Here is a 22,118-nt window from a genome sequence, read left to right as displayed (position 1 = left end):
AAATACTGTTCTTGGCTGTATTCAGCTACTCTATAGACTATGAATGGAGCTAATAACTGTATTAGAGTAGACCTAGTGACCCCTCATCCCTCATTACCAGTGAGGATCCCAGTTGTCAGTCTTCCCCACTGTTCAGTACATGTAAATCCAATGCTGTGGGCAATTGATAAATTTGATTATGGGAAAACCTGCTTTCATGTGGAATGTGTCTACAGTCGAGGAATGTTTCCATATTTCTCCTCTATAGACACACAGTATTTATGTTCACGTCACTAAACTCTTTTACTCCGGGAGGATCCCTTTAGACCTCAGGGAGGTTTTGAGCCTTGTTGTATATTAGGTGCAGTATTGATGCACTTATTGATGAGCAGCTGTCCATGGTGATTATACATAATTGTAATTGTCACTTTTTGATGACAAATTTCATAGTAGGAGAAAAAAACTTGTAATATTTATTGAATAACGTGTGTGGTTTTATTTAGAAGATGTGATAGTCATTAATTACTCAGAGCTAGAATTGAATTTAAAACAGTAAAATTAACATTTGGTTGTTTACTATGACTTTAATTCAAATTTGTCTTATGCTCTCGAGATTCTTTTCCTAAGATGTTATTGAATTACACTTCTGTACTAAACTCAATCTATAGAATGTGTACCAGAACAGTCTGTACAAATCCATTGTTAAAGTAGCACTCCTGCATTTCTTTTTTATTACTCATATAATACTCTCTCACCAGCAATGTTCTAGCTGTGTAATTTGTTACATCTCAGCTCAGTTGCATCAATATATTTTGAAACCTTTCATTATGGGCTGATGTGTCATGTGATCTCCAATCTGACAACCAGCCCTGTACATGCTGTCCTTTATAGACAAGAGGTTAATGTCTGAACAGGATAACAACATCATCTATCAAATCACTCCTTGCAACTCTCACACCCTTCCCTAACCCTTTTAGCTCAACCTTAATTACTCTTCTGTATGACCTTGTGTTGATTATATCATTTATTCCTTATACAATAGAGTCCATTCAATGAGTAGCTCTTGATTTATAAAATTCCTTAAGTCTGTCCACACTGTGTACTGTGTGTAGGTTCACTAATGTACAGTGGCATGCAAAAGTTTGAGCACCCCTGGTCAAGTTTACTGATATTCTGAACAATTAAGCAAGTTGAAGATTAAATTATCTGTAAAAGACATAAAGTTAAGGATAACACACATCCTCTGCATTTTAGACAAAAAAAAATAAATATATATATATATATATATTATATTTTTAAAGTCACAACAAAAAATAAAGTTGGCCAATGCAAAATATTGGGTACCCTGCATGGTTAGTACCCTGCAGCACCCCCTTTGGCAAGTATTAAAGCTTGTAAATGTTTTTTGTAGTTAGCCAAGAGTCTTTCAATTCTTGTTTGAGGGATTTTCATGCTTTCTTCCTTGGAAAAGTCTTCTGTTGTTCTGTAAGATTCCTGGGTCCTCTTGCATGCACTGCTCTTTTGCGGTCTAGCCACAGATTTTCTATGATGTTCAGATCAGGAGATTGTGAGGGCCATTGTAAAACCTTCAGCTTGTACATTTTGACATACACTAATGTGGATTTTGAATTGTGTTTAGGATCCTTATCCATTTGTAGAAGTCATCTTCTTTTCAACTTCAGCTTTTTTACAGATGGTGTTATGTTTGCTTGAAGAATTTGTTAAACTTTAATTGAATCCATTCTTCCCTCTACCCGTGAAATGTTCCCAGTGCCATTGGAAAGAACACAACCCAAAGCATGATTAATCCACCCCCATGCTTAATGGTTGGCGAGATGTTCTTGTCATGACATTCTGTCTCCTTTTTTTCCAAAACATTTGGTTTGATCATTGTGGCCAAGGAATTCTATTTTAACCTCATCAGTTAACACGACTTGTTTCCAAAATACATCAGTCTTGTTTAGATGTTATTTTGCATACTTCTGATGCTAAATTTTATGGTTAGGACGCAGGAGAGGTTTTCTTCAGATGACTCTTCCATGAAGGCCATTTTTCTGTAGGTGTCTCTGAACAGTAGAACAATGTACCACAACTCCAGAGTCGGCTAAATATTCCTGAAGGACTTTTACAGTGAAGTTTCTGATTTGCCACTCTAGCAATCCTACGAGCAGCTCTCACAGAAATTTTGCTTGGTTTACCAGACCTTATCCTGACCTCCACTGTTTCTGTAAGTGCCATTTCTGAATTACTTTTCGAACTGAGGAAAGGGCAACTTGAAAACGCTTTGCTATTTTCTTCTAGCTTTCTTCTGCTTTGTGGGCCTTCAGCATTTTGATTTTCAGAGTGCTAGGCAGCTGCTTTGAAAAACCCATGGCTGTTGTTTTATTTGCACCAGGTTAGAGGAAGCTGGGTTTTTATAAAGCCGTGAAATTTGCATCACCTGCCCTTTCCTAACTATGATAATGAACAAGACACAAACCTAACAGGCTAATTAAGGTCTGAAATGATAGTCAAAGTTATCTGAGCACAAAAATCTCCAAGGGTGTTCAAACTTTTCATTGGCCCATTTTCATTTTTGTAGTTTTTAAAATGTTAAAGATGAAAATATTTTTTTTGTTCTTGCCTAAAATATAAAGGAAATGTGTCATCTTTAACTTTATGCCTTTTAGAGATCATTTCATTTTCAACTTGATTAACTGTTAACAGTAACAGTAATTTTGACCAGTGGTGCTCAAACTTCTGCATAGCACTGTATGTGAGATGTAGCTTCAGTCTGTCTATCCTTCTGCCTGCTTGTAAGATCTGAAATGGAGAAACTTATCACCAGCAGGAGGCAGAGGAGACAAGCTGAAACTGCACGAGATAGTATAATACAGGACAGCAGTACTAATCACTGAACTATCAGTGATGTCATCATATAAGACTCAAGCAACTGACTCACTCAGACAAGCGTAAAAATTAGACGTTTTATCTGATAGCACTCGCTCCGATGTTATACTATAGAGCAGTAAACACTAGCAATATTTTTTTCTCATATTGATTCGGCAAGAGAAAAAAAAAATCAGCATGCATTAAGTCTATGGGTGTATGGAAATCATCAGACTGAACTCGGATGTTATCAGCGTGGAGTCCAATATACACTAACACAGACAATGGAGAAGATGGAGAAATTATGTTCTCCATCTTCTCCTCAGCTATGCTCTGATTAGAGCTACGGATCACAGTAAATGACATTCGGCTCATACTCTGATCAGAGTTTGAGCCGAGTGACATTTATATAATCAAGCTGATTCTCTTACATGAGAGGATACATAATCGTGTGGCCCTAGCATTAGTGGAATCATATCACAAGGGAATAAGGAATAAAACTGGCAGACAGTCCAGAATGGTACACCACCTAAGACTGGTATACAAGGTATACACAAGAGCCTCTACATTATTCTTTAGTAGTAGCCCATGCTGTGCTACACAGGCAAATATTGTATGTGCTACTTTAACAACCATTTTTTATATTAGCGATTTACTTTTTATCAAATATGCATTTTTTATATGTAGAAAATATCAATGTAATTTAAATGTTTATTTGTAAATTTTAATTTTAGTTCACCCAAAGATATTTACAGTTTGCCTCCACTTTCTATTTAATTGTGCTATGTGTCCCTTTAATGGTTATGTATTTTTGTGGACTGCGGGTCCTTTTTTTGATCTGAATCATAGATCAAACTCACAAATGCAAATCTACGGTTCTTGAAAAACTTGAACAGAACCCGTATGGAAACCTATAGTTGTATCCTAGTGTTGTCCACTTTTCCATGACTATCTGTATAAAAAATGTGTTTGCATTTGAGAAAAAACTGATGAAACACTTAGTAAAAATTGATTCACTGACCAGACACTGATGAAGGTCTAAGCAAGCACAGTGGTTACAATCGGTCCATTACTTTCACATACTAGAATGAGGCCGAGCAGATACAGGCATGCACTGACACGCATGTACATGCACATATAGACATACAGGCATACACTGACACGCATGTACATGCACATATAGACATACAGGCATACACTGACACGCATGTGCATACACTTGGACATAAAGGAATACACTGACACGCATGCTCGTGCACACAGACATACGGGCATACACTGACACGCATGTACGTGCACATATACAGGCCTAGCGTATTCAGACATACATTGACACTCATGTGAGTGCATATATAGACATAGAGGCCAAGCACAAACAGGTATACACTGACACAGATGTGCTGGCACATATAGACGTACAGGCCGAACACATACAGGCATACACTGACACACATGCGCAGGCACATATAGACATACGAACATGCACACAGATGTAAAAAAATGGGAAGGCAACGGTCATTATTATAGAACAATGAACCAAGTCATGAAGTAACTAGCATAGCACATGACTTTTCCCTTTAAACAAGTGGAGGTACTCTTTAAATTAAAGCTGTGATTAGTAGAAAACATATTTAGCTACAACTGTGGAATGTGTGTCTTTAATCTTTTAACATTAATTAATGATTGTTAACAAATTGACTGATAACAGTGAGCAATAGTATGCTATTCATTTTTTAACTAAAGCGTATAGAATGACAATACCTCAAGCATTATGGAAGGCAAGAAAATTATCTGAAAATACGAATAGGACTTAATTTAAAAGGAACCCGTCATGTCCCCAAACGCTATTAATGTACAACTATGGGGATATCCTGCTGGTTAATAGCATTCCAATGCTGTCCGGCCACCTTACTAAAAGCATGGTAAACAGGGAGAAAATGAACATTATTCCTCCCTGGAGCCGCTGGCTTTCTGTCAAAGGAGCTTGCATGGAGTAGCTACAGTCGCCGCTCAGTTCATATTGAGCAGTTGATGTAAGCACTTTGATTGACAGCTTGCTCTGTAGTGCATCTGCTCAGACTGAGCTGTCAGTCAATGTGCTGGCGAGTTCTTACTCCAATACCTTACCTGCAGGTTAATAGCGTTTGGGGACATGACCGGTTCCCTGTAAATAAGACAGTTTGTTAAGAAGAAATCTTAACTATTGTATAAAGTAGATATTTAGGAATTATTTGGGAATACAGCACTATTCACGTCTATTCAAAGAATAGAGATAGCAGGTTAATTATTTGTTAACCCTGGTTGAATTTTTCTTTTCTGCATGTATGAGATGCCATGTTGTGCATGTGTCCATAACACCGAGGTCACAACCACTTTCCTGCATTAGATATGTTAGTGGATACCGTCCACAATCGCATGGTACGTCTGCTAGCATGCCATTATCCCTCTACATTCTGTGTCATCATAGCTCATGGATCTGTGCCTACGACTTCTACATCATGTAGATCTAGTGCATTGCTATAAGGGATTCTTGCTGATCTTAACAAAAAGCCATGAAATATGAAGAAAAAAAAACGACAGCGGCAAGTTATCACCTGGCCTGCAAAAATGTCTTTACTCTATACTAATTGTTCTATATAGAATTCAGTTCATGGGAAAATCCTGTAATAAAATCTTTTATACATAAACGGTGTCTTTTGTTGTCTTTTCATTAAATATATTTAACAAACTTTTGATATATTTTGATGAAGTGAAGTCCAGTTGTTAAGACTCCCACTACTGGCTAAAATGAGAGCACGGAGAGTGGAGCAGGGGGTCTGCCAGCGGAGCAGGGGGTCTGCCAGCGGAGCAGGGGGTCTGCCAGCGGAGCAGGGGGTCTGCCAGCGGAGCAGGGGGTCTGCCAGCGGAGCAGGGGGTCTGGCGTCATACAAATCAGTTCCACATAACTTCAATCAGTTGTTGGAGAGTGCAATGCTGCCACCTAGTGTGCAATTTTATGAATTGATCCTACAATAAAGGATACAGTCATTGTAGATCAGAGGTGGCCAGCTAATTTTCCCAAGGGGTCACATGAAAACTCGAGACTGATGATGAGCGCTGAACTTCTTAATGTTCAATATTGATTCCTGCAGATGACTAGGGGATTATATCCATCCTTTAGTAGTAATAATCCCTCAGATACCATTTCCCCATTCTCGTCCTTCCAGATTAGAAGCCGTGCATCACAGTTGATTCAGCATTAATAAGTCATATGCTCTTCTCCGGTGACCGTGGCGAGAGGCACTGATCATCTAGCCAAACAGGGCAAGTCCAGAAGTGCACAGCATTGCATATGCCGTGTGGGCACCTGACCTGCTTCTAAACATCAGGTCTACCCAGGTCAGGTGCACACTGTATCCAAGCTTAGTTTTAAGGTGTGACAACCTCAATTTTTAACCCTTTAGGGCAATGTTTTATTTTAATCTGTGATTCATTCCTTCATTCTTTGATGTTATCTTGAGCTTCATGTACTTGTGACTTCCATATTACTCGTTGGAGTCCTGTCACAGTTGCTGTCATTATGTAGCCACAACTAAGGAATAACCAGTCCACAGTTGCAGCAGATTTTATTCTTTTGCACATAGGACTTGTTGTAGTGGATTATAGCTGTAACTTCTAGAATGGAAATGCATTAAAGCAGGGTTGTCAAACTCAAGGCCTGTGAGACAAATCCAGCGCGCCACATAATTTTATTTGGCTCATGAGGTCAAGACACAGAGGGATTGGCTTTGCCACTTTCCCCATACAGAGAGCCGGTCCTTCTGTGTCCACTACATGTGAGTTTCTGTAAAACAGCAGTGCCGACACTCAAAATTCAAGATGGCAACCACCCCCTGTGCTGGCGCCACCCTCTCTACTATGTACTAGCTCCATTTTATATGGACACAGGCAGTGCTTAGCAGAGGGGTAGAGCCAACAAAAGGGGGCTGCTGCCATCTTTGAAATTGAGGGGACGCAGTCAGCAGGCACTTAACACTAGAACTACTAGACTCGTGAAACCTATATAGAAATACATGGTGCAAAGTAGTCAAAATGACTACCTCAGTAGTTCTAGTGTTAACAAAGGGGGTGTCTTAAGCACAGGGAGCATGATTCATCTTTGATCCTTGAAATCAGCGCAGATGCAGCAAATACTTAGTATAGGGAGCAGACTATTTGGGGCACTGAGATCTGGGACAGCACCCTTACCATTACAACCCAGGGCCAACCCCCTTAGCCCCACAACCCAGGGATAGTGCTCTCAGCCTTAAAACTCAGGGACAGCTGTTGGATAGCCTTACTACTCTAGCCCTAGTATCCAGGGACAGCTCTCTTATAGTCCTACTAATCAGGGACAAATCTCAAATAGCTCTACTACCCAGAGACAGTTTTCTTATAGTCCTACTACCCAGCAGGGACAGCTCTCTTATATCCCTACTACCTAGGGTCACCTGTGGTATAGCCCTACTATCCAGGAACAGCTCTTCGATAGCCCTACTACCCTAGCCGTAGTACCTAGGAACAGCTGTCATATAGCCCTACTATGCAAGGGCAGCTGTCCTATAGCACTACTTCCTGGGAATAGATATCGTATAGCACTATTTCCTGGGAATAGCTGTCATATAGCCCTACTACCCAGGGAAAGCTCTCTTATAGCGCAACTACCAAGGGACAGCTACCTTATAGCCCTAATACACAGGGATAGCTCTCGTATAGCTTTTCTACCCAGGGACAGCTCTCGTACAGCCCTACAACCCAGGGACAGCTTTTGTATACTCTTTCTACCCAAATCTCATATAGCCCATGGCCAGTATGTGCATTGCAGTCCATACTCCTACCATGTTGCATGGAGATCTGCATGAGCCCTTACAATTACAAGCAGCCTTTTGAAGGCAACCATAGTGCTGAAGTGGCCCTGGATGAAAATGAGTTTGATATCCCTGCATTAAAGGGTTACCGCTCAGAAGCCAGTTTCTGTTCCAATAACCTCCTCTGTCTGATGCTGCAGAGGCAAAGCTGCCACTACTTGCAGTTCCAGAGAGCACATATTTTGGACCAGCAGTAGACCAATGCCGCTAGTCCGAGCTATCAAACAATCAGGAGTGCACAACCCATAATAGGAAGCCAGGAGACAGCCGCTTTAACTTTAATAATGAGACAACCCTTATAACTGTGTAATCTTCTTGGTTTTGACCCAAAATACTAATAAACGTGGAGTTACAGATTTATAGCTTAAAGAGCTATACTTTACAGGGGTTGTGCAGTTTAGAATACCCATTTTCATTTTCAATATTAAAGGAGTTGTTCGACATAAAGTACAATACATTTTTAACTAATCTGTGCTGTATTGTTATATAAAACATCCCTACATTATTTATTTTCGTTTTCTAACTTTTGTTCCTCTTGAATTATCACTTTATTCTCTGCAGCTCTTTCTTTACATGCAGCTGAGCCAAACATGACATCTTCCTGTGCCAAACTTCACAGTCACAGCTGGCACCGTCCGGCCTCACTGTCCAGCCCCGCCCTCTACACACATTCCCTGTCAGTATTCTGCCCCAGCACTGACCATTACTACATTATATGTGAGGTGATTGTGCTGCACAGATGAGATATCACTGCTCTGTATATCCAATCATTGGTAGTACAGAGCAGTGATCCTCACATCCACTGCACATATAATGTAGTAATGTCCCCTTCCCTGTCCCCATACTATAGTACTGTGCCCATCCCTGTCCCCATACTATAGTAATGTCCCCTTCCCTGTCCCCATACTATGGTACTGTGCCCATCCTATAGTACTGTGCCCATCCCTGTCCCCATACTATAGTACTGTGCCCATCCCTGTCCCCATACTATAGTACTGTGCCCATCCCTGTCCCCATACTATAGTACTGTGCCCATCCCTGTCCCCATACTATAGTACTGTGCCTATCCCTGTCCCCATACTATAGTAATGTCCCCTTTCCTTAGGCTCCTCTTCTTATAGCAATGTTCCCTTGGGCTCCTCTTCTTGTAGCAGTGCTCTCTCCTGGAGAATTGCCGCCTAGTTTGCCAGTCTTCACACACACAAAAAACCCCACATCTTTCTCACCTGTCCTGGTTCCCTTGGTGGCCTGTGTTCTGCCTCTTGCGGCCGCAGCCTCCTCCTTGCTGTTCGCTGCTGGTGCAGGGGCCGTGCAGTCAGCACTTTATATCAGAGGACTGATCTCCAGGCACTCTGCAGGGACCCGCTCTCTATGCAGCTTCCCTAGTGATCTGCTGCTGGCTTCTGATTGGCCGGCTGCTGATCATAGCGGTATACAGAGTTCGGCTCTGCAGAGCGCCCAGGAATCTGTCATCTGTTATAAAGCGCTGACTGCACAGCCCCCTGCACAGGCCGCTGACAGCGCTTGATATCAGATGCAGATTCCAGGGAGCTCTGCAGAGCCGAGCTCTGCGTACAGCTAAAGCAATGATCCGCTGCTGGCCTCTGATTGGCCGGCGGCTGATCATCGCTGTATACAGCGCTCCCATCTGCAGAGCGCCTGGGAATCAATCATCTGATATACACCACTGAGTGCACGGGCCCCTGGACAGGTAGCGTTCAGCAAGGGGACACTGCCTGCACGCCGCCAGCAGCATTTAGGGGCTGCATGAAGCGTACAGGCAGCGAGACCCCTGGGATATGGGACGGTTGGCGGCTACATGATGTCGGCTGGGATGCCCGTCGACAATGCAGCATAAGTGCATGCCCAGTCGTTGTGACATCACAGGAAACTGCAAAATCACAGCAGGAGTGGTCACATGACCGCTCTGAGCCGGGAGGGAGGAGCTGACAGCAGGGCAGGTAGGTAGTTACTATCTACTTACCTGCCCCAATGTAGCCTAATAGTGTAATTACAAAAAAAAAGTCAAAATAAGCCAGGTAACCCCTTTAAGGATCTCTGAGTTAATAGTGGGGTTCCTCTATTCAAGGTCCTCATCTTCTGGCAAGAGCAGCTTACAAAGAGCATCTCTCCAGAGGACATGTTAAGTCCTGCATTGCAAAGACTATGTAATGCTTCACTCTTCCTCTGGAGGCACTGCAGGGAGATTAAACACTTACTGCTAGATACCTACACAGAGTAGCGCTAATGGCTGGGGGGGGTCCCAACAGGAGGATACTTTGTAAAGACCCCCTTATAACAATAGGAGATTGTCCAATGTGAATAAGGCCTTATGTCATGTTGGGGATGATAATCTGAGCTGCACATTTATAAAGAATGTGATGTGGGAACAATGTGAAGGGCAAATGTATGTTTCCATGATAGTGAAATATAGGCCTGCGTGTCCTTACAATGATCTTTTCTTTAGCATTTATGATCATAACAATAAATGTAAAAATATTTTGTCAGTCAAATCATTTTCTGTCCAGGGATCCCACAATTTGTACATTTCCATGTAGATACAAATGTAGTTAACTCAATTTACAGCATTACTATATAAGGATAATCATTTCATTCCTTCATATTGATTTTTATTAAAGGATTAAAATAGCATTGTGAATATACCTGAAGTAACAGTAATATACAGTAATGAAAAGTAATGTCATTTCTTATATATAGTCCTCACAGGTAAATGTCGCACAGCCAGTATATTGCAAAGTGGCATCTCTTGCTGATAGCAGCTCCAGCCTAACCAACGTCTCACTTTACACACTCCGCACAATACAGACTTTTCTCGTCTAGCATATTACAGTGATCAGCATTCTGTAACATCAGGAAGATGCTCAGCTCTATATAACACATGGCATTGTCATTGGCATATCATCTGTCATTGCTTTATTCTTCAGGATCTTCAACTTCTGGGAAACAAAATGACAGAAAAAAATTATAAACTCACATATAAAGCAAAAGGCCACGATAAGTTATACATCATTACCCACGGGCCAGGGTACGACTATAATAGGTGCAGGGGCTGCAATCACACTCAGGCCCTTAAGACTAGAGAAGCCATAAATGTCCCTTTGGCCCATAAGAAAAGTTTATTACTATTAATGGTTCATTATACCGTGTTTCATATGAGGTTTGGAAAGTGCTTTGACAGACACAGAGCACTTAAGCCTCATTTTCTTAGGTTAATAATAATTTACTTATGAATTGCATGAGTAAAGGTGTGGATGACATTACCTGACCAAATAAACCATTTAGGACTAATGGATGATTCTAACAGATTCTCTTTAACTATTGAAATCAGCAATTTAGCCAGCCCCCTTCACAAACAGCTGGAAGTGTAGATGTAGAACCTTAAGCCCCCATCACACATAGCGAGATCGCTGAAACGTCACAGGTTTTGTGACATATCAGCGACCTCGCCAGCGATATCGCTGTGTGTGACAAGCAGCAGCGAGCGGGCCCCTGCTGCGAGGTCGCTGATCGTGACAAAACGATCAGGACCAGTTTTTGCTCGTTGGTCTCCCGCTGTGCAGCATGCATCGGCGTGTTTGACGGCAGGACACCAACGAGCACCGGTTCTGAGTGTGCAGGGAGCCGTCGTTACACGGGTCGCTGGTGGCTGATGGCTGGTCGCTGTGGAGATCTACCTGATTGACAGCTCAACAGCGACCATGTAGCGACATTCTAGCAATCCCTGCCAGGTCAGATTGCTGGTGGGATCGCTGGTATGTCGCTACGTGTAACGGGACCCTTACACTTTTCTTAATATTAAGTATATTACTAACTTATTTTTAAAAAAATTAAAAAATATATATTTTTTCAAGTGGACAACCCCTTTAAATATTGCAGGTTCCAGAGGCAAATGGGCAGCAGAAAAACATTAGCAGGTGAAGGATGAGAAAAATGTAAATAAAAGGTCTATGTGACTGGCTATTGGCATTTATACAATGAAGCTCATACCTGATCCGCTCTTCCTTTTCCTCCAAGGACTCAGATCCAACTTGGAAGTCTGGGAACAATTTACAAAATCTCCTGGAAACGTGTTTGCTCTAAACACATTGCGAGGAACTTGGGAGATAGCGGTGTTGTCACAGATCATTCGAGCCATCGTCGCTTTATTGATCGCTGCTCTCTGAGCAATTGTAAACTCGGAAGATCTTTCATAGTAAAACCTGACAAAGAAAATGTAAAATGCATTTTAATGATCAGCACTTGGTTTTCATGTTTGCATTGGAGAAGCATAAGTTATGTTCTCAGGCTGTCTACACCTACAATAATGCATACAATCAGTGATCTGATTACTATCTGCACTGCTGACACTTTTCATTATAGCTCCCAACTCTGCTGAAATGTCCATGAGGTGCCCAGATTCTTGTAAAAGTTAGCTGATCCCTTGGGCACCACTAAAACCACATGGAAAGCATGACCTGAAAAGTGGTGTGGCAATGAGTACTAATTTTCTATGACGCATACCTGATAGTTGGCAAGTATGAAATAATAGTTTATCAGCTTTGAACAGTGGCACTAATAAGCAATGGTGTCTAGACCCCTACCACAGGCTTCTCACTTAGCCAAATCAGACCTCCTGCTTTGCACTGATGAATGGCAAAGACTCCAAAAAATGTGTCTGCAAGTGGATTGTGTTGTTTATCTTGTTAACCTAAGTCATCTGGCAATGCTCATTAAAGGGTCCATATTGTCTTTTATGATTGCTACCCCAATACCTTCACTTGAATTCAAGTCCTCTTCCCCTCTGAGGAGCCTATTTGCATATTTAATTTCCCAGAGGAGCATCACATGGTTTATACTGGCTTGGCACTCAAAAGGAGAAACATTACCCCTTAAACCTTTTGTTGGGACGCCTTTCACCGCGTCAAATTCAACATAGTGCATTGCACTGATCAGGAGCAAATACCCCAAACATGTCTACAGATGGAGTGTCTTGTTTGGCTTCTTATCCTAAAGGTACTGTCACACATAACGAGATCGCTAGCGAGATCGCAGCTGAGTCACCGTTTTGGTGACGCAGTAGCGATCCCGTTAGCGATCTTGTTATGTGTGACACCTACCAGTGATCAGGCCCCTGCTGTGAGATCGCTAGTCGTTGCTGAATGGTCCAGGTCATTTTCTTCAAAGGCGATGTCCTGCTGGGCAGGACACATCGCTGTGTTTGACACTGTGTGACAGGGTCCCAGTGACTGCTGAGATTGTTATACAGGTCGCTACTGCGACCTGTATTCTTCCTGCATCGCTGGTAAGGCCTGACTGTGTGACATCTCACCTGCGACCTCCCAGCGACTTACCTGCGATCCCTATCAGGTCGCATCGTTTTCGGGATCGCTGGTAAGTCGTTGTGTGTGACTGGGCCTTTAGTCATGTGACAATGCTTGTTAAAGAGTCAATATTGACTTTTAGGATTTCTACCCCCAATAAGTAGAGTTCAAGTCCCCTTCCTCCCTGAAGCGGCTATTTACATACCAGAAGCAAAACATGATGTTTCCGAGTCCTATTGCAAAATCTGTAGAGGGCCCCCACCTCTAATTATTAATAATGGCATTTAATGTGGCATGAGGGCTTTTGGGTTCTCATAGGAATTAGAACATATATGTAACTGCTACTTCTACAACTCCTATAACCCTGTCTACAGGGAATACAGTCATGATAAAAACTAAGTACACCTTTATTTCCATTGTCTTACGTATCAGGACTAGGGATGATCGAATACTTCAAATATTCGGCTTCGCGAATATTTTCCCAATAGGTCGCCGCTATGCGAATACTCGATGCGCAATGTAAGTCTATGGGAAGCCCAAATAGTTCCGAATAGTTGTTATTTGGGTTTCTTGTAGACTTACATTGCGCATCGAATATTCGCGAATAGTGGCGACCTATTCGGAAAATATTTGCGAAGCCGAATATTTGAGGTATCGATCATCCCTAATCAGAACATAAAAAAAAAATATTTGGTCTTCAGAGAGTCTTAAAATTAGGTAAAACAAACTCAGATGACAATTTACACCATGTAATGCTTTGTGTAAATTATTAAGTACGTCCCATGAATCAATAAGCTTGTACATCCAACTTCCATCAATACATTGATGTAGTTGTTTTTTGTATGGCTTTATTAGTCTCTCAGATTATTCTGTAGGAAATTTGGCCCAATTCAACGTTGCAAATTATGAATTGTTTATTTCAGGATTTTGTGTTAAATGTACGGTATTTTTTTTTTAATCAATCTAATAATGTTTATTTTTATTTCACACATCACAATCTTGATTTAAAATTAGAAATATTTAAACTTCACACTTTCCACGGGGACTCTTAGACTTTAATTTCCTTTTGTTTCTCACATTCTTCACAAATTCTCTGAGCATTGCCCTATCTGACCTTGGGGCGAATGTTCTGGTATGCCCACTTGGGGGAAAATGGTCGAAAGTCTGAAATACCGTAATCTTTCTCACTATAGAATGATAACGTCCAAATTGTCTGGAAATGGCCTTATAATCCGAGCTTGATGGGCAGCTACAATTGCTTCTCTAACTTGATTGCTGTCTTTCCTCCTTGCTATTATGTGAGATCATTTCTGAATGCTTCAGAGCAGCAAACGGACAAATCTCCTTTATAGAGGTGAACTATTCAGCAATGGATTAGCTGCATCTGCCTGCTACCTACCCTCATAGGCCCTGTGCGCACTTGCCGTTTTTTGCCGCGGATTTCCTGCGGTTTTGCTGCATGTTTCGCTGCATGTTATGTTCATAATATCTCTGCAGTGATTCACCAGCAAAACCTATGGGAAAAAAAAGTGCTGTGCGCACTATGTGGATTTTCACAGCTGCATGTTTTGCTGCAGGATTCCCGCAGCAAAAACAATTGCATGTCACTTCTTTTCCGCACATCGCTGCGGGATTTCACTCCATTGACTGCCATGTAATCGTGAAATCCCGCAGGGAATAATGCAGGCAGCAAATTCTGTGCGGTTCATTGCGTTTTCCTGCGTTATTCCCTCCGGTATTTTGCGGTTTACCTGCAGTAATGTTCATCGCTGCCCTGCGGTTTGCAGGGAAATGATGTCATTATGACAGGAAGAGGAAGCGGAGCAGAGAGTAAACACACAACACAGACATAGAACATACACACATCACACTCACACACAGACATATAGAATACACATAGAAAGCAAACGGACATATAGAAAAAAAAACACGTGGGCTCTGCCGTATTTTTACCGTCCAGCCAAGGTAAGCACACAGCGGCGGCCTGGTATTCTCAGGCTGGGGAGGGCGAGGGCCAAGTTTAATGCCCCCCTCCTCCCGTAGCCGAGAATATCAGCCCGCAGCTGCCCCGGGACTGTCGCATCCATTATGCGGCAGTCCCGGAGTGTCCCCAGCTCTTCCTGTTGCCGTGATGCGGTGGCAAATCAGGGTAATATAAGGAGTTAATGGTGGCGGATCGCCGCCACTAAGTCCAGGCTTGATCATGGCAGCGTCTATGCGTCTATGTGACAGCTGACATGATCAACCCGTAAGTAAAGTGAATAAACACAAACACCGAAAAATCCTTTATTTTAAATAAAAGACAAAAAAGCCCCTGGTTCACCATTTTATTAACACCCCCCCCCAAAAAACACACAGCTCCGACGTAATCCACGTCCTGCGATGCTTGCATCCAGCCGCGAGTGACACACAGCGCTGGATGCAGCCTCGCAGCAAGACAGCAGAGGTAACCACGGCATTTCCCACGGCCGGTAATGTGAACACACATTACCGCTCGGGAGAAATGCAGCGTGTGCTCACAGGAACTCTATCTATCTACCCTATCTATTCTTCTATCTGTCTATCTATTTATCTGTCTGCTATCTATCTCAGAAGGAAATTACTTTTTTTTTTTTTTTTCAATGTGCTTTATTGCATTGAATGCATTAAAGCACATGTACCAACCCGCATGCGGCAATACCTCGAACAATACCGCGGTAAAACCGCACCAAACCGTATGCGGTTTTCGGGTGCAGTTTGCCGCGGTTTTTTACCGCAGGTGCGGTAATCTTTCAGACCCTGCGGAATTTTCTTAAGAAAATTCCGTTTTCCAGTGCGCACAGGGCCTTAATGCTGATGGAAGCAGTAAGGGTCTACTTAAAGGGAACCTATCAGGTGCAATATGCATCCAGAACTACGAGCAGTTCTAGGTGCACATTGCTAATCTCTGCCTAACCGTCCCTGTATTAGCATAGATAAAGAGACCTTTAGAAAAAGTATTTCTAAAGATCTTTTATCGTATGCTAATAAGCACAGGGGGTAGCCCCAAGGGCGTTGCTTTCCTTGCTAGTTGGCCGTATTAGCATGGTAGCACGCCCCTGTGGACGTGCTAACATGCTAATGAATGTGCAGTGTCAGAGGATGATCTCACTCATCTCTCCACTGCCATCGCCGCTTGATTTCAGCTCAGTGCGCATGATCCCGGAATTTCGGTCATGCGCACAACTTCAATTTGAAGCCAGGACACAAACACACGGCTTCATAGTGCGCATGACTGAAACTCCCCGAGCTTATTCGCATACAATAAAAGATCTTTAGAAATACTTTTTCCAGAGGTCTCTTTATCTATGCTACCAGATGCAGGTACCGTTAGGCAGGGAATAGCAATATGCACCCAGAACTGCTCGTGATTCTGGGTGCATATTGGACCTGACAAGTTCCCTTTAAGTTTTTGTTAAATAAGCAATGACAAGTAATTTTTCTTATTTTGTTGTTCATCTAAGGTCAAATTTACCTAATTTTAAGACCTTCTAAAGAACAGATCTCTTTTATGTTTATATTACCTATACCATAAGATTCACCAGGCCTTATTTAGTACTTATAATTGTATTTACACATGTGGACAGTAGGGCTATAAGCGTTGAAGAAGTAGCTGTCAAAGAAGTGGAATTAGTTTTTCTCGTAAGTGTAGACGTCATATGTTTCCGGTTGCACTCACCTGTCTCCATCACGGGTTCTGCGGAACTGATTTCCAATTAAACAAGATAACAGTTCACCAACTCGGGCATTTGGCAACAGAGGTTCGGCAACAGCTCCTATCCAAATATCAATATTATTCGGTGTGCCATAAAGGGACATGAATTTTTCAGCTAGTGGTCTGTTTCTCAAAACCTGTGCTAGTTGAGCTACATTACTGGGCTGAGAGAGTCCACAAAATCTTCTCCATGCATTGTATCCTACAGAACAGGGAGACAACATGTAAATCATTTCATATAACTTCTCAGCAAATGATGAGGATGGTGTTTAGCTGACCGGTTGTTATAGAAAGGACATTCAGAATATTTATTTTAACAAGGATGAAAAAAATATTTTTATATAAAAGACCACAATCCAATATACAGGAACATGGACTACTAGTCCTAGAATAGTAATTACAGCTTTTCTATTAAAGTTGGGGGCATTTATTGTATTGTTATTAAATCATAGTTTAAAAGGAGCTTGTCACCCCCCCAAAAACTAAAATTTAACTATTTAGACCTTCATATAGGGAACTTAGCCCTTATAAAAAATTATACTGGTGCAGTAGAGTTTAGCAAATGTGCCTTGGAGAAAAACAGTTTTATTCCACATGTAAATGAGGTTCTTTGGAGCACGTTGGCACGGTCAAAGACTGAATGCACCTTTCTGCCCCCTCAATTACTATATTCCACCCCTCTCCTCATGGTGAATGGAAGCGATTGCCATGGAGCACTGCTTAATCTAACTCCTCAGCTCTACACATACTGACACTGGAGTTGTACACATCCTCTCCTCTGTATAGCGGCTGTTTGATACACACAGCGACGGCCAACGCTGACAGAAGAGGGAGATGAGAACAAGTATAATTTCAGTGTGTCTTTGTGTTCACATCTCCTTCTCCTGTGTATAGCGGCCACATGCTGCTGTGTGAGTCTGAGGCTGTGCACACAGTGTGAGTGTGTGAGTGTTCCCATATCCCCCTCCTGTGTATAATGGCCGCATGGTGCTGTGTGATTGTAGGTTTAAGGTCCTGTGCGCACTTGAAAATTGAATTTTCTTAAGAAAATTCCGGACCCTCTGAAAGATTACTGCACTTGCGGTAAAAAACCGTAGCAAACCGCACCCGAAAACCGCATGCGGTTTTACCACGGTGTGCCGTGGTTTTGCCGCGGGTTGTTTCCTGCGGTTTTTGACCATTATCTATGGCAAAAACTGCAGGTACCTGCGGAAAAGAAGTGATATGCAATTTTTTTTGCTGCACAAAACATGCACCAAAACCTGTTGGTTAAAAAAAACCGCAGTGTGCGGACAGCATTTTTTTTACCATAGGTTTTGCTGGGGAAGGACTGCAGCAAGATTATGAACATTTTCTGCAGCAAAACATGCAGCAAAACCGCGGCAAAACTGTGGTAAAACTGTGGTAAAAACCGCAGCCTGCGTACAGGGCCTAATATATGGCTGCTATACACAGGAGAGGGAGATGACTGCGCACCTCTACCAACATGCAGGGGCTGAGGCTGTGCACACAGTGTGAGTGTTCTCATCTCCCTCTCCCATTGGCATCGGCTGTCACTGCTGTGCAATCCTGTGTAGGACAAAGGGCTGCTATACACAAGAGGAGATGAGAACTCATGCCCTGCTTGCTCTGACATTGTATATGCAGGCTCTTGGCCGCTCCAGTGTCATTTTCTGTAGGGTTGGGAGGTAGATCAGGCAGTGGTACAAATGATGGCTGCCAATTACCATGAGGAATATTGTAACTAAAAGGGCGGAAAGTAGCACTGAGCCCTTGGTCACTGAACCCTTTGACTTACATATGTAATAAAACTAATTTGATGTAAAATACTTTTTAAAAGTTACAGTATCAATATGATTTTTTTAAGTGGCAAAGTCCTTAAAATAAATAATTTTGTGGGTGACAGACCCTTTAACAACATACTCTATACTAAGAAAAGCTATCTCTTCAGACCCTCTTAGATGCTTGCAGTCGCGGCTTACCAGAATGTGATTCGGCATGATGAAAGCAAACATATCTGACCCTTCTCTTCCCAAACATCTGCCATCAAGGGTGGAGAATCTAGCCAAACCCACATTATTGTAAAATGGTGATGTCCACCTTGGTGTAGAAGGAAGGCTTTATATTACAGTTTGGGAATCTTTCTCTTCTACTGCAAATACATTCTGGCATATAAATACATATATACTGTATACATATGCTGTGTACATATACTGTATGTAATATATATATATATATATATATATATATATATATATATATATATATATATATATATATATAACACACACACACACACACTTTGTGAGAGCGCAGTATGCAGTATATTGTACAGAAGCCTCACAGATGCACCTCTAATTACCTGGCAAACCATGATCTCGTCCTCGCTGCAAATTGATGGCTCCTAAATCAAGGCCAAGACGTTTGAACAACTCAAACAGATGTTCTCGAAGTTCATCAACCAAAATCTGGTTTTGCCTGTTCAACTTTGCTTGATTTGCCATAAGTCCTCGAAATAGAGGGTCAATGCCTCCTGTAATAGTAAAGAAAGTTGTGTATGTGAAATAGTTTAGGCCTAATTCAGATGGCAAAGATTTTTCTCTAACATTAAGACACAAAACTGCTAATCATCAGTGTTTGGTCAGTGTGTCAGTGTTTACCATCAGTATTTCATTAGTGATTTTCCCCTATGCAAAAATTTAAATTACAAAGCTTCACCTATCAATTACAGTGTTGGAAATAGACAGCACACATATGGCAATGTGTGCAGTCATTCATTTTTCACCAACCCATAGACTTGTATGGGTGATTTTTATTGGGTAAAAAAAAAACCGGACATGTCTCTGTGATTTGAGGGCAATTCATTAAGACTAGCATAGCGCACACCAGTCTAAATGAAGCGTCCGCTGAAGTACACTGACCTGATTCAATGAATCAGGCGCATCTGATACCCAACGTGCGTTGCCCCCAGAAATGTACGTCAGCCAAAGGCTGGCATACATTTCTGATGTAACTTATGATGAAATTGACAAGCGGGCATGACCACGCCACGTCTATATTGGTGGAGCTGTTTGGGGCTGGTGTGTAAACACCAAAAGTCGTAATATTCTTAAGCAACAGCCAAGAAAATCACGGACATATGAACAGCTCTCTAGATTTAATGCGCACATGAAAATGTATGCTTGAATAAGACCTTAAAGATGTACATACAGCCAATGTGTACATACAGGTTTGTGTCCTTTTAGGTAGCTACAAATTATTACGTAAAACATATACCTTTCGGACTAAATGGGGTTCTGTTGGAAAATGTTATAATCAATAAATTCCTAAATAACATTTATTAACAAATCACACATCACTACAGAACATTAAAATTGTTGTCATCTTGTTACACTGACAGAACCCTGTTATAGAATGTTAATAGGAAAAATGCCTTTGAGCATGTGCAGTATGAAGCTCCACACCCCTCCAATCATGTTTGTGCTCCAAGTAGATATTGTGAACTAATACTGAAGATACCAGAGAAGATGAGGTAAGAAGGGTCTGCTCCTATTGCTGTCCACCTTGTTTTCTGATTTAATACTGGTGATATCAGGAACACTTCAGTAAGAAGAGGCCATGCACGGGATTTCCACCATGTCTTTCTGATCTAATACTGGAGAGTACTAAGCTGAGAAGAGGCGCACACTGTTGCCCACCCTGACTTTCTGATCAAATACTGTACTAGAGATACCAGGGTGCTTAGGCAAAACGAGGCTGCTCACACTGCTGTCAACCATGTCTTTTTGATGTAATACTAGATATACCATGGCATGCTGAGGTAAGAAGAGGCTGCTCACACTGCTGTCTACCCTGTCCACTAGATGTACTACTGGAGATACCAGGGTGCTGAGGTAAGACGAGGCGGCTCACACTGCTGTCAACCTGATGTACTACCGGAGATACCAGGGTGCTGAGGTAAGAAGAGGCGCCCACTACTGTCCACCTGATGTAATACTGGAGATACTAAAGGTGCTTAGGTAATAGGCTGTTCACACTGTTGTCCACCCTGTCTTTCTGATTAATACTAGAGATACCAAGGGTGCTGAGGTAAGAAATGATGCACATACTGCTGTCCACGTTATTTGTCTGAACCAAAACTAAAGTTACCAGGGAAGCTGAGGTAATAAGAGGTTCACACTACTGCCCACCCTGCCCATCTGATCTGATATAAAGTATCTATATATTTGTTTTAGAGGAGGTATTCATAGTGAGCTCAAATTTTACTCTTTATAGGATCAGAAGAGTATATTATCAAAGTTCTAGGTTGGGTGACTTTACTTAGAAACATTGAGAAATAATGCTGTCTGTCTATCTGATTACGCATAAAATCCGAAGTATAGTTAAGTACCTTCTCTTACAACTCTCCATGTATTGAAGAATGTAAGGTGCAGAGGGACCGGAGGCAACCTTTGTGAGGTCCTGTAGTTATCCACCAATCGATAAATAAATGGCTGAATCATTGTGTGACCCATACGGAAGACCAAACTGAACACATTAGATGCTCCTGGATTCACTGATTCATTGTAAGCACGGTATGGAGGAAGTACCCGAGATGTAGACGACCCCAACAGCAGGGGAAGCCAATCCTTATAGTTTATTTTCTGAAGAAAGAAATGTAAATAGAAAAAAAAAATACATTAACCTGTTAGTTAAAGTTTACACAAGTAAAGAAAGCCATATCTTCACATCTTGCCTATGGAAATCAAAATAGTAAAATATTTTAGGTCTAATTTATATATCAAACATTGCATATATGTTCTATCCGTTTTTCAAACAGATAGCACTTGGACACATTATAGGCTATGGAATTGTCTCTCTTCACATTACTGTCTCCATTTACAGACTGATGGTCCTACTAGGTGTTCCATTGTGGTCTGACTGGTGGATCAAACTTGACCATTCTAATAAATGGGTCTTCCTTTCAAACAGACAGCCCATGTATGCCATCCATAATGCAACCATGTGTTGTGCTATCCTTTTAAAAATAATTGTGTGAAAAATCCTGAGACTTGTTCGTAGAGATTCTTTTTAAATGATGGTCTACTTGGTGTAGTTTTGATACAATCACAGTTTTATCAGCAGGAAATTATCACTACAGGATTAGTAAAGCTGCTTTTGGGAGTTCTGTATAACCCCACCCCCACAATTGATTGGCAGCTTACTGCTTATACAGAGAGCTGCCAATGAGCTGTGAGTGGAGTTTTACAGAGCTCACCATTATGAGAACTAGAAGAGAAAACTTTATCAAAACTGCAGTAACCAGCCCAGTAAGTGACACATCGCCGCTGG

The 22,118-nt window shown here is 41.7% G+C and overlaps 1 protein-coding gene across 1 annotated transcript in view; it reads right to left on the bottom strand.

Annotated features, from left to right (window-relative positions):
* Positions 1 to 10,386: 10,386 nt before the first annotated feature.
* The window catches only part of LOC142286541 (eosinophil peroxidase-like), a 30,943-nt gene continuing 19,211 nt past the window's right edge, over positions 10,387 to 22,118 (bottom strand). Inside the window, exons 9-13 of the mRNA XM_075333369.1 lie at positions 21,178 to 21,430; positions 19,150 to 19,320; positions 16,752 to 16,989; positions 11,742 to 11,953; positions 10,387 to 10,690 (exon numbers count right to left, since the gene is read on the bottom strand). Of these exons, the coding sequence (XP_075189484.1) occupies positions 10,668 to 10,690; positions 11,742 to 11,953; positions 16,752 to 16,989; positions 19,150 to 19,320; positions 21,178 to 21,430 (897 nt within the window). The 3' untranslated portion in view covers positions 10,387 to 10,667. The remainder of the gene's footprint in view (positions 10,691 to 11,741; positions 11,954 to 16,751; positions 16,990 to 19,149; positions 19,321 to 21,177; positions 21,431 to 22,118) is intronic.

The sequence above is a fragment of the Anomaloglossus baeobatrachus genome, chromosome 2 (genome assembly GCF_048569485.1).
Source record: "Anomaloglossus baeobatrachus isolate aAnoBae1 chromosome 2, aAnoBae1.hap1, whole genome shotgun sequence".
Classification (NCBI taxonomy): Eukaryota; Metazoa; Chordata; class Amphibia; order Anura; family Aromobatidae; genus Anomaloglossus; species Anomaloglossus baeobatrachus.
The sequence above is the reverse complement of the archived record's forward strand: the minus strand, read 5'-3'. Positions and strand labels throughout refer to the sequence as shown.